This window comes from Trachypithecus francoisi, unplaced genomic scaffold, assembly GCF_009764315.1.
Source record: "Trachypithecus francoisi isolate TF-2019V2 unplaced genomic scaffold, Tfra_2.0 Lachesis_group18, whole genome shotgun sequence".
In the NCBI taxonomy this organism is placed as follows: domain Eukaryota; kingdom Metazoa; phylum Chordata; class Mammalia; order Primates; family Cercopithecidae; genus Trachypithecus; species Trachypithecus francoisi.
Window position 1 is genome coordinate 38,683,661 of NW_022681463.1, and position 13,363 is coordinate 38,697,023.

The following is a 13,363-nucleotide window of genomic DNA, read 5'->3' on the forward strand; positions in this document are numbered from 1 at the left end:
TGAGGGAGACTACAAGTTCCCTTAAAATAGAAGATAGGAAAACCATCCGTTCACAATGAAAAGAATGAGTTAAGTTAGGGGGTTGAGAAATGCAATGAATATTTGGAATATCATTTGAAGAATTACTGGGCCGCTAAAGATTCAATGAGACCACTGTATAGACTCAGCAAGAATCCTCTGCCTAATCCTTTATTGCCCTAAGTGTCCAGAATTAAAAGGGCCAAGAAAGAGCCAAGAAAGCATATTTTAGTACTAGTTGCTGAGCTGCTGTGACAGAAAGAGCAATTAAGATCATCAACTCTGGGAATGTGGACTCAGACCTAAGTTAGAAATGTGAAAGGACAAATGGAAGGTCCAAAGGATATAGAAGATATAATAAAATCCTAGAACAATATAGTGAATGCACTGTAGTTAAAGAGTTGGAAAAATGCAGGCAATAAAGTAGAATCATAGGTAGGGCACTTTAAAGAATGAGATGCTCTGTTACATTGCCATGGGAGGGTGGCTGAAGTGCAGTGCACATGGAAGTCACTGCAACTGCCTAAGTCTAGGAACTAAGAAGCCAGGCAGGTGGAAGATCATCTGCATGGACTTGAAGACACACAGATGATATGACTCACAAAGTTCAAGATAAAAACAGGCTGTACGTGGTGCACGCCTGTTATCCCATCTCTTTGGGAGGCCAAGATGGGTAGATCACAAGGTCAGGAGTTCAAGATGGTGAAACCCCGTCTCTATTAAAAATACAAAACTTGGCCGGGCGCGGTGGCTCAAGCCTGTAATCCCAGCACTTTGGGAGGCAGAGACGGGCGGATCACGAGGTCAAGAGATCGAGACCATCCTGGCTAATGCAGTGAAACTCTGTCTCTACTAAAAAAAAAAATACAAAAAACTAGCCGGGCGAGGTGGCGGGCGCCTGTAGTCCCAGCTACTCGGGAGGCTGAGGCAGGAGAATGGCATGAACTCAGCTTGCAGTGAGCTGAGATCCGGCCACTGCACTCCAGCCTGGGCAACAGAGCGAGACTCCGTCTCAAAAAAAAAAAAAATACAAAACTTAGCCGGCCGTGGTGGCGGGTTGCCTGTAGTCCCAACTACTCAGGAGGCTGAGGCAGAGAATTGGTTGAACCCGTGAGGCAGAGGTTGCAGTGAGCTGAGATCGCGCCACGCCACTCCACTCCACTCCAGCCTGGGTGACAGCGAGACTCCATATCAAAAAAAAAAAAAAAAGATTAAAAACAGTGTGTTTACCATTGGAAGAAGGGGTCCATAAGACACAATTTAAAGTCATGGGGGGATGGAAATAGTTTGATGTTGGATCAGGAAGAAACAGCAGTTTTGATATAAAAATGAAAGAACAGGCCGGGCACGGTGGCTCACGCCTGTGATCCCAGCACTTTGGGAGGCTGAGGCGAGCGGATCACGAGGTCAGGAGATGGAGACCATCCTGGCTAACACAGTGAAACCCCCTCTCTACTAAAAATACAAAAAATTAGCTGGGTGTGGTGTCGGGCGCCTGTAGTCCCAGCTACTCGGGAGTCTGAGGCAGGAGAATGGCGTGAATGCGGGAGGCGGAGCTTGCAGTGAGCTGAGATCCGGCCACTGCATTCCAGCCTGGGCGACAGAGCGAGACTCCGTCTCAAAAAAAAAAAGAAAGAACAGGTGGATGACATAAGGGTTTATGTTTTGTGTGGTAATCAAAGATGACAGAGGGAAATTAACTGGCATAGGGCTCTAAACAGATCCGGGATAAAGTTACTTCAGTATAGATGTTAACTGAGGGCTCACACAGGGTCAGAGGCCTGACATAGGCAGGGACAGGCATGATTTTCCAAGGTTTTATCTGTAGGGACTAGGGCAGACCTGTTACCCAGTCAGTACATTTTTCTTAAGAGAATCCGACTGTGCAGGGCTAAACATGATAGGGCATAGAGGGAATAGTGATTCCCTCTCATCCCCTCAAGGAAATAACACAGCTAAATAGTTGCATCTTGCTACCTCTTCCTTTGTATCTCTTACACATTTACTGCTGGAAAAACACTCATCTTTTCTCCCTTCTTACTTCAGTTCCTTTAGAGTAAATGAAACTTAATCATGGCTATTAATTGTAAAACATGACTTAATAAAAAAATGAAAACTGGGAGATATGAAATAAAATTAGAAGTATTCAAACACCAATGCTGCTAACTTAAAAAGAAGTGAAAGTACTAAAAAGTTGCCTTCAACAGTGTTTACATCTATCTCTTCAACCTTTTCTAGTTAAAACATTTTGTATTGACATCAATGTGTGCACCTTATTTGGATCGCGACTCAAACAAACTATAGAGAGGAGTGGGGGCAGAGATTGGAAGTTTGAACACTGACTGAATGTTGGATGAATTATTTTTTAAAATAAGATTGCTATAATTACCCATATTAGATAATCCTTAAAGTGATCTTGTCACGCTGTCTTGTTTATTTTACTCATGTTTTAGAATTTGTGTATTCGTTATAAGTATGAACTTAGCTCAATTTTGATCTATCAGTCATTCTATTTAAACACCATATTTGACTAAAAAATATATCCTAATTTAGTTCAGAGGTGACTTTAACTGTTTTAGCACTTTAGTAATGCTCTAGTTTAGAGACAAAATAACATTAGACATTCATATTATGACTGTATTGTTTCCAAAATAATTTTTAAGTCAATGGGAAAGATACAGCTAAATAGATGAAGGGTTCAGATCCTCTGTGAGGCATTCATTATCAATTTATGTAGAACTTTTTGCCCTTTTTAGAACAGTCTTCCTTTTTGTTTGGTTTTGGTTTTTTTGTTTGGTTTTGTTTGTTTTGTTTTTTATAGCACCTTGCCTTGCCACCCAAGCTGGAGTTCAGTGGCACCATCTTGGCTCACTGCAATCTCCACCTCCCAGGTTCAAGCGATTCTCATGTCTCAGCCTCCGGAGTAGCTAGTATTACAGGCATACACCACCACGCCCAGCTAATTTTTGTATTTTTAGTAGAGATGGGCAGGGTTTTACCATGTTGGCCAGGCTGCTCTTGAACTTCTGGCCTCAAGTGATCCACCCATCTTGGCCTCCCACAGTGCTGGGATTACAGACTGGGATTAAAGATGTGAGCCACTGCACCCGGCAGAGAACATGCTTTCCGACTTTACGTCTTAAGAGTCTTTGTTTTGTTGTCTAATTTATCTAGAATGGTTTCACTTCCATTTTTTTCTAATCTTAGGTTGTCCAGACTCAAAAATTTATTGATGATCTTCTTCTCTTTATTTCCCAATTTTTCTATAGTCATTAATTCATTAATTGCTCCTTTAGTAAATATTTGAGTTCTTATTCGTAGAATTCTTATTTGCATTCTTGTTAGTAATAAATACTAAGCTGGAAAGTAGGCATTGGGTGGAGATGCAGAGGGGAGGGATACAGAGTAAATAAGATGGGGTGAAGTTCTGATCCTTGGAGTACTCGCCATGTAATGTGGTAGACATATACCATATTCACATAATTAAGTTGCTTTGTGATAAGTTGTGGGATGGCTTCACTTAAGTGACATTTGAGGAGGTCTTGAAGAAAGGTTGCCAGGAAACAGTAAAGGAATTTCTAGACAGAGAATCAAATGTTCAGAGTTTTGGGGACATGCTATGTACGTGAACTGTTGAATAGTTGATATAGGTCAAGCAGAGAATTGAGGGGGGAAAACAGGTATGCACTGGGAAGATTAGGTTTCCCTCTTCCTTCTCAGGCAGCACTTAATCTGTACAAGTAGAAAAGGTTTACTTCTTTCTTCAGCTACCCATAATATTTGTTTTTCTTGCCTTCAGCCCATTTGTGTTTATGTACCTCTTATTTCTGTTTTTAAGCTACTTAAGGGTAAGGACTCATTCAGGATCCCTTCTTACTAACATTGGTTTCTTCCTAAGTGTTAGAAATTACACTTTGCTCACAGTAGGTTTTCACAATTTGTTAATGCTTTGCACATTTGTGGATGCTTAATTTTAGTTCTTTGCATTTGATATGATCATTCTCTTTAAAATAATTTCTAACATATATATGCTCCTTGCCTTAATTATGTCATTTAATCCTCATTGTGACCCTGTGATGTTAAGCATATTATAATTCTCATTTTTTCAATGAATAAAGATAGCCACTCACCCAGGAGCACAAATAGAAAGTAGTGGAGCTGGTATTGGAACACCAGTTGATATGATTCCAAAGCCCATGCATTTATGTTCAGTATGCATTAATCTAGTGGAGAGATAAGGATAAATATAGTTATAAAAGGATGAAGCAACTATAGCTGTGATAATCCTATTACTTTGACTAGAACTGCCAAACTACAGAAAGATAAATACTTATAACCTTAATGGTTGAATGAGGATGAATAGCATGATATGTATTGAAGATGACATGAGTCATTCTAAGATGGCATACCTGGGGAATATTGATTGATTTTAAATTAAAATTGTAAAGATGTGGAATCTACAAAATGTGGGCTAGTACAATGTTTCAAATATCAAGGAAAATGCAAGTAAGAAAATGAAAAGAGAATTTATTATGCACTTACCATGGAAGACACTAGACTCTCTGGAATCACGAGCTTAATTTTTTGGAAAACAAATGTACTTCTGTGATAGGAGATGTTAATAGTTTGAAACTTACACACCCAGTTCTTTGGGTACTGTGTCAAAAATGAGATCTTTTAACATTGTGAGGGGAGTTGAGTGGAAGAGAAAGTTTGTATCAAGGAAAGTAGATGATAGACAAATGAAAGTATTCTAAGGTATCTTTATAGTTCCCATATAATCTGAATTCTTGCAGAAGCAACTTGGGTCTCTGTATATCTCCATACATTTATATAGATTACTTCTTATTTTAGGCTGATGGGTGTTTACATATAGAAACTGTACTGATTTTCCACAATTTGGGACCTGAAAAATTTGAAGTAGAGTTGAAGAGAAAGTATCATTTGTTGATCTTGTTTGTATAGCATCAGCTGGGTTAATTGATAAAATTGACAAATGTTTCTTGCATTTTGAATTCAATTTCATTCTTTTGGGTTACCTAATAACACCTAGCAGTCACAGCTTTAACATACCCCAGGTTTCTTGATTTTGTTAATAGCTTTGTCTGTATGTGTATATATGTACATATATACCTGTTTTTTTAATCCTGATATTAACTTTAATACAACATTAGTAAATGTGCTGTTCTTAGATAGTTAAGAATAGCTTTATTTCATTATTTAGCTTAGTGTTAATGTTTCATAAACAGAATGAGATTAAAACAGTTAAGACTGTAATAATTAATATATATATGCTATGCTTAATTTTCCTGAGTTATTTTATCATTTTGCTTTAACAATGGCAATTCTTAGCTTTGTGCTTATCTAACACAATGGAAGATTTTTTCTTTTCTTTGCCTGAGCATTTGGCATGGTTAGTCACATGTTTTCACTGTGATACTTATTCACTTATTTGGTCTCTTCTATGCCTTGAAAGATTATCAGCTTAGAGTTACAATTTGGTGTTCATTAATTTAGTTAGGTTCCCAGTATGCTTTAATTTTCTGATTTTCTTGAACTTTTCTGCCTTTAAAATAGTATTTGAGAATAAAATGTTATTGTATATATATGTGTGTATGTATATACACATGCACACACAAGCTGTGCTTGTAATAATCTGTGAAATTATACTATATGAAAGCTGACATATTTTAATAGTGAGAAATTGGGGCTTTGGAGAAATTAACATTTTCATGAATGTTCATATCTTTAGACTAAAACGTTTCTAAATTTTCAGAGAACACTACTCAAGAGTGTATGTGTGTGTTTGAGATGAAGTCTTGTTGCCCAAGCTGAACTTGAACTTCTGGGCTCAAGGAGTCCTACCTTCTCAGCTTCCCAAGTAACTAGGACTACAGGCATGTACTACCATGCCCAGCTAAGTTTTAAAATTATTTTGTAGAGACAGGATCTCTCTATCTTACTGAGGCTGGTCTCAAACTCCTGAATTCAAGCAATCCTCCTGTCTTAGCCTTCTGAATAGCTACAAGTATAGGCATGCACTACTGCACCCGGCTATTCAAGTATATTTTATTTTTAAACTCCAGCTGTCTGTTCATCAAATTTCTGCTTCTTGATAAATGCAATTTTACTAGGACATTGCATTTTGAAAATAATATTATGGTAAACCAGTGTGAATTAATAATTTTCTACAACTGCAGAACAAAAGCAAAAAAGTATAAAGTTTCAGTTTGCATAGAAACATATACAGAATTGATTTTATTGGCAATTTATTACCATAGTTAGCAGTTACATCATTTTAAAATATCATTGTACATGCTGTTGACAGAGAAAGCACTTATGTTTGCACATTGACTTAAAAGAGCTTTAAATATTGTCAGCCAGTTACCACATTGCTTCTTTATCACTAACTTTACCTGCATTACTTTTAACAATTGCTTTTCACATTGTTTTAATACTAATTTATGCTAAAAAATAGAATATGCTAAAAAGAAGTGATACTGTTTTATGTAAAAAAATCTGTCCCACTATGCTTTGTAAGGGAGAGAAACCATTGACCAAGTACTCTACAAATTCTTATATACATGGATGAACCAGTAAAGACATTTTTCCCCTAAAACATAGCACTTCAAAATGCTCTGCAATATGTTTTTCACTTTACCTAAAGAGAAAGGACCTTATTCACTATCCACTTTTAATTAGGGAGCAATTGGCTTTGGTTTTGGTTTACATTTATTTTTAGGCATATTATTTGACACTTTTTTAGGGTTTTAAATGTCTTACATTTATAAGTTTCTTATATATATGATATATATACACTTACATATATGTTTCTTACATATATGTATATATGGATATGGAAATCTAGAACTGGAGAACGGTAAATGAAGTCTCATTATCTAAAATGACATAATTGATAGGGACTTTTGATGTTTCTTTTTTGTTGAAGTCTTAGTTGCTCTTTTTTATTAACATTTTGAATGTCCTCTTTTTTGGTTCAAAATAACCTATCAATATTTACATAAGCAATAAAATTGTGCAATTGCTACTCACTGGAAAGATTTTAATTTCAGATCAGATAAATGTAGATTGATAGCATGAGATAAGTACGAAAATATGTATCATTTAAATTATCAGTAAAACATTTTGTGAAAATGTTGATTTTTCTGGAATGATTCTGTGAATTGATTGTTCCTTAACAAAACATTTTTAGACTTTGACTTAGAGATCCTAAATGCTCTGCATTTCCTAAACTTTGAGATGGAGAAAAGTAGACCTGTCTTTTGATAAAATTGATTAAATGTTTATCTTTTGATAAAAAAAGATTGTATTATTTATGTTTTTCTTATCAAATTTGTTAGTAGCATTCAGAAATATTTCCAAATGATTTTTTTCCTACTTACAGAGGGAAGGAAAATTGAAAAAAAATGACTGAGACTTTTTGTTTTATTTTTTACTTTATTTTTGTACTTCAAAAAGTGATAAGTTCACATAAACTACATGCCATTATTATTCATAATAATAATTGCATTTTCTATACAATCTACATCATTTCCATTTTTATTATAAAACAGCAGACTGGTTTCTGTCATAAAACAAATCTGGCTTGTATTAGAACAAATATGTCCTCATTTAAAGAATTTTAAGGTTTCTGTCTTGCATTGAGTATCTTAAGCTTTATAACAACGTCTGGCTCTTAATTTTAGTAAATGGCATGACACACTATATCCATGGAGAGCTTCTGACAAAAACTTATCAGACAGAATTTCTTCAGTGTGTTGTTTACTCAGATGGCTTCAGTTTCTCTTTAGTAAAATAATATTTCTGTGTTGGTGCTAGAGTACAGAAAAATGTTGTTACTGTGCACGCATCTTCTGCAGATGATATCCTGTTCCCTTTCGTTGTTGATATTTTTCTTTCTTAAACTTTGTTGCTCAGAATATCTTTAATGCTAGCCAAGGAGTCAGGGATTTGGACGTATTTTCATGGACTTCCAAAGCTTTTTTCCCCCAGGTGAGTTAACTGTAAGGAACAATCATGTTTTATTCAGGTATTTCAGCATGTATAACAAGTTTTGTGTCTTTGAAACCTTTGCTTAAGATTAATAAAACCTTTTAACCAAACAACGATCTATGTGAAGTGCTGCAATTGAGTTTTCTCCTTGCTCCTGCCGAAAAGAATGTATTATTAGTTTAAGTGATACTTCCACATGACTTCAAATTTGCTATATTTAGTTTATGACTGACTTTTCCAATGATTATATCTAAGATTAGTGTTTTCACAACTAACTTATTTAGGTGGCAGTGTCCTGGCCTTATGGCTCTTTTATTTTTTCTGCTGCCAACTCTTTCACATTCCCTCTTTGAATGTTCATCTGAGAATGGGATGGGGAGGGAGGGAGAAGATAATAATATTGAAATTCATGAATTTAATATGCTGGTACCTGGGTCTTACATTTCAGTATTGAATAAAACATGTATTTTACTATTGCTTGAGCGTGATAGACACAGTTCTATGACTTTATGTCTGTCTGTTTTTTATAGTGTTCAGCACAAGAATTGGATAAACTTTGTTTTATACTTATTAATATAGTTTTATTACCTTTACAATAAAATATTAATTGTTTTAAATTTTTAACAAGTTTTCATAATTGCCTTTCAGTGGCTAGTTTGCAATTATAATTAATTTTACCAAGGCTTAACTCCCAGTGTTACCCTGAATGATCAAAAGTTAGAATTATTGTTATAATTAATTAAATGCACTAGGAATATTATTAAATACCAATGAAATTGGGGTTTTTTGCTGAATCTGTGGATATTTGCTTTTTTATGTCACCATGTAATTTTTTTTTTTTGTCACCATGTAATTTTTAAGAATCAGTTGTGAGTAGGATTAAAACTTGCCTCTTCCAACTGTGAAATGGCATGATATATTTATTTATTGACCATTTACAAATAGACATTTTAAAATGTTTACAGAAAATCTTGTGAGTGTAATAGCAAGTATTATGTAAAGTTTAGACCTGTGTTACTCTCAATTTTTATCTTGAGCGCTCTCTTGTATTCATATAGGTTTGCATATATATAAATTCTTACAAATATATATGATGAGTATATAAAATGTGTATTTTACATTTATTTTTGGTTGTAAATCTAAGCTTTTTGAGTGTTTAAAATTCTCATTTCCATTGAATTTCCAATATGTAACAAAAGAATATTGGTAAATAAACTATAATTATAGTAAATGTAAATTAATTCTTCTTAGTACATATTTGTATAAGTAAAAATTGGTTATTCATCACTACAGTGAGATTCACAAAATATGTGAAAGTTAATGGTGACTTTAACGTTTTCCCTGATCAGTCATGTGTGGAATTAACGAAGTAGTAGGTATACAGAATTCTTGAATCCACATATTTTTAAACCTGAGGATCTTGTTTTTAATATTCTACTGTGTTACTGTCTATATGAACATGTATACATCTCTCTTCATATAAGGCTACTGGTAGGGATAGAACTATTTAATACAATTTTATCTTGTATAATGTTAGTTTTTAAATTTTTATTCTATTTATAGCATTATTAAATATCAGTTTTAACCTAATGTTTGCATGTGTGTCTCTTTATGATTATCTAGTACACTATCTGAATATGAAATAAATTCTAGAGTTCATATTACTGTATTTAAAAATGCAGTTTAAATCTCTTTTAAAGGAGTAGTGATGGCAATGAGAACACCCAGTGTGGACCCTTTATTTGCATTTAGTTGGGAAAAAGAGAAAATATGGAAAGGTTATTATTTCTCTTTATTCCATTCACATAGGAAACAATCTTATCACAGCATTGCAATTTAACAGCAAATTTAGGGTAGGTTCTTTTCTTTCATTTTAGAAGTGACTCTTTTCAGTAATATAAATTTACGTTATATTTACTTAAATCCGTGTTTAATTTCTCCTTTCTACTAAAAATATAGTCTTTTCTGTTACTAGCATTAATGTATCACTGCATAGTAATGGCTTAACAAATCTAGCAAGACATTTTTATTTCTACAACATTAGAAAGTATACGTTGTTGAAATTTTGTAAGCATCATTATTTCGTTCATAATGAACAGATACCAAGATATAGCTATATTTTAATGCATATTTTTCATCATCTCTGCTTGTGGATCAGTTTTCAGATTCTTCATACCTGTTTTCTCTATTTATAAATAAGTATTTCAACATGGGAAGAAATGAATATTTAGACTTTTTTTTTTAACCCATAACAATATACAATAATGCGGTAATAATGATTCAAAGTTATTCCCTTGTGGTTCACATAGTATAGTATTTTTATTTTTCCTACTGTTAAATTTAAACATTGCATTAAAGATAAAAGTAAAATCAAGGATGATTATATTTCTCAAATTGTGGTGGGCAGAAGCCAGAGGTCGATTGGTTTCCTGCTATATTATCTTGACTTCAACTTCATTTTAAATAGCATTTATTGTTGAAAAACAGATCAGTTATCTTTAGTTATGTTTTTTTTTTTATAGTGACACTACTGTAGACTTGTTATAAAAGCTGTTAATAGGAAGGCTTTGAAAGTGATAATAGATTGTATTTTGTTTATTTTTCTTTCCTATTCAAATTTTCAGGAATCTAAAACTAATACTGATGACTTTTTCAAAGACATAAACTCCTGCTGCCCACAGGAAGCAACAATGCAAGAACAAGATATGCCATTCTTGCGAGGAGGGCCAGGCATGTACAAGGTAGTGAAGACGGGACCTTCAGGTCACAACATCAGAAGCTGCCCTAACCTTAGAGGTATCCCAATTGGAATGTTAGTTCTGGGAAACAAAGTCAAAGCAGTGGGAGAGGTATGGATTCTTGTAGCTTCATGACTTCTAAGATACTCATTTTTAATATAATACAACCAAAGCATCTCTTCTAAAGGTTGCCATTTCTGCCACAGGTTTTTCAATGTTTATGTATTTTATCTTTACTTGTATTGCAAATACATAATTTTTCTGTGCTTCTGTCTAATGATTTGCATAATTATCCTTGTGAAAACAATATATATTAACAAATGATTTGTATTGTATATATAAATGTTTGGTATTTGCATTTATTTTTTCATTATTACAAATGTACTATACCATCATGGATTATCAGCACTTAAAATATTCTATGTGATCGGTATGGAGATGTGATCATATGCAAAAGGTTTCACTTCTTTGTTCCCATTCATAGGTCTCACTGAAGTCCTGAGCAAATAAAATTACTCTTTAGGCTACTGTGGCATTTGCCTCAGCTGATAAGCTTGAAGATGTAGTGTGTCATGCTATTTCTCAGTAAGGGTCATTTTCAAGTTACACTGTGGATACTCTCAACCTAAATAATAGCAAGTCGGCTGTGTTAGGACACTTTAGGTGCAGAAAAAAGAAAATGAGCCATGTGTTTTTGGGTAACACTTAAAATTATTTAGGGATTATCTTTGTGCTTTGAAAGTTATTATTTTAACCAAATTCATAAATAAGCAGTATTTTACAGAACTTTTTATTGACTTCTGTCTTACCTCAGGCTGTGGCCTTAATTTCAGAAACTAATTTCTTGGTAGAAATGTATTGGAATGATTACACTATTCAGACACGTGAGCTTTTTACTGGTTTTCATACTGAGTTCCCTAAAAGAATCAAGCCAATCAATCATGCTTTTTGTTATGTACCAGGTAACCAATTCTGAAGGGACATGGGTGCAACTGGATCAGAACAGCATGGTAGAGTTCTGTGAGAGTGATGAAGGAGAGGCATGGTCCTTAGCTAGAGACAGAGGCGGAAACCAGTACCTCCGACATGAAGATGGCAAGTTGGCTTAAATTTGTGATTTATTCCAATTAAACTTTCAGATACAGAAGTTTTATGCCTATTGTATTGCTTTTGTTTTAAAGAGTTTTTTGTGTGTTTGTTTTTTAAGTAAAAGCAAAACTAAAAATTAAAAAATCTTGCAACTGTTAAAATTGGTTTGTAAAATATGTGAATACTTAATGCACATTAAATAAGAAATTAAAAGAAAATTGGAAACATATAAAACAGGCTTTTTATTTCATTAATATAAATCTGTATACCTCTTTCTTCCGTACCAGTCCAGGACTTAACATTTTATCCCTTCTATAATAAAATGAAAATTCAGTATTCAAACTACCAATCTCAGTACTTCTCCCAGGCAGCTTCATTTGATTGCATTTTGTCTCAGGGAAAGAGCATTGAATAAATGCATAGTGTCTTTAGAGTTTCCTGCTGTTAGATTTTCAAGTTTAAATTTTATTTTACCTTTTTCAACGTTGATCTCACTTAATAAAATATATTCCTTTTTGTCCCCCTCTCTTTGATATCTTGGTGGCAAAAATTTGTTCTTCAAAGTTGAGACCACATTATCTCTTGTGTGAAGCTGTAACTGATCACAACAGAGCCAAGAATTTCTTGTGTTCCTAAAGAATTCTGCTCACCACTAGAAAAAAAATTGGTTCTATCATAGTGAAGTTCATGTTTATTTCTTCATACCCAGTTATGAGTCCCTTGTGGACAGGCACATGGTTTTTGTCTTTGCATGCCTAGTTCTGAAACAGTTTGACACATACTAGTTGCTCATGAAGTTTTGTAATACAACTTGAATTATAAAAATAATAGCACTTCAAAATAAGTATGTAAGCAAACATGGACTTGTCTGCCAAATCCCAAAATTTATAGGATGAGGTTAGATGAATAAGAGAACATGCATCTTTATTCAAAAGATAATAAATTTATAATACTTATTATTCCAAGAGGCAATATGACCATAAATATGGATTCAAAAAAGGTTTGAAATTTGCAGTAATGATGGAGTACCTTTGGAGATATCTCCCTTTTTCCCCCCACAACACACCTTTGAGGTAGGTGATAAAATCTTCAATTTATAAGTAAGGAAACTCAAGCTTGTAGAATTTAAAATGATGTGTCTACTGTTGTACAGTAGGTGACATAGCAGATGTAAGACTTAGAATCTTCATTCATGTTTTAAATGCTGTACTCATTACACCATGCTGTACACATTGAGAACAACTTGAGAACCTACCTCCTCCCCTTGTTTTTCCCAGATAAACTTTTTTTTAGTCTAAGATGATGTCATAAAATAATGTCCTGAGACAGTGGAACTATTCGTTTGAAAAAGATAAGGGTTCTGCTTGATATAAATCGACATTTACTAAATGACTTTTTCACTTACTATGTGCTTATTATATATTACTATATATTTACCACATATTCATAAATTTTTAAACATTTTTCTTTATATAGGAATATTCAGATATAAATGAAAATACCTA

General features: G+C 33.9%; 1 protein-coding gene across 17 annotated transcripts in view; it reads left to right on the forward strand.

Moving 5' to 3' along the window:
* Positions 1 to 13,363, forward strand: part of MYCBP2 (MYC binding protein 2) — a 299,211-nt gene that overhangs the window by 205,454 nt on the left and 80,394 nt on the right. For 9 of the 17 annotated variants that reach the window (XM_033177503.1, XM_033177496.1, XM_033177499.1 and 6 more), the window contains 3 exons: positions 7,957 to 8,031; positions 10,656 to 10,880; positions 11,732 to 11,864. In XM_033177503.1, coding sequence (XP_033033394.1) covers positions 7,957 to 8,031; positions 10,656 to 10,880; positions 11,732 to 11,864 — 433 coding nt within the window. The remainder of the gene's footprint in view (positions 1 to 7,956; positions 8,032 to 10,655; positions 10,881 to 11,731; positions 11,865 to 13,363) is intronic. The other 8 variants (XM_033177508.1, XM_033177510.1, XM_033177511.1 and 5 more) reach the window with 4 other exon arrangements.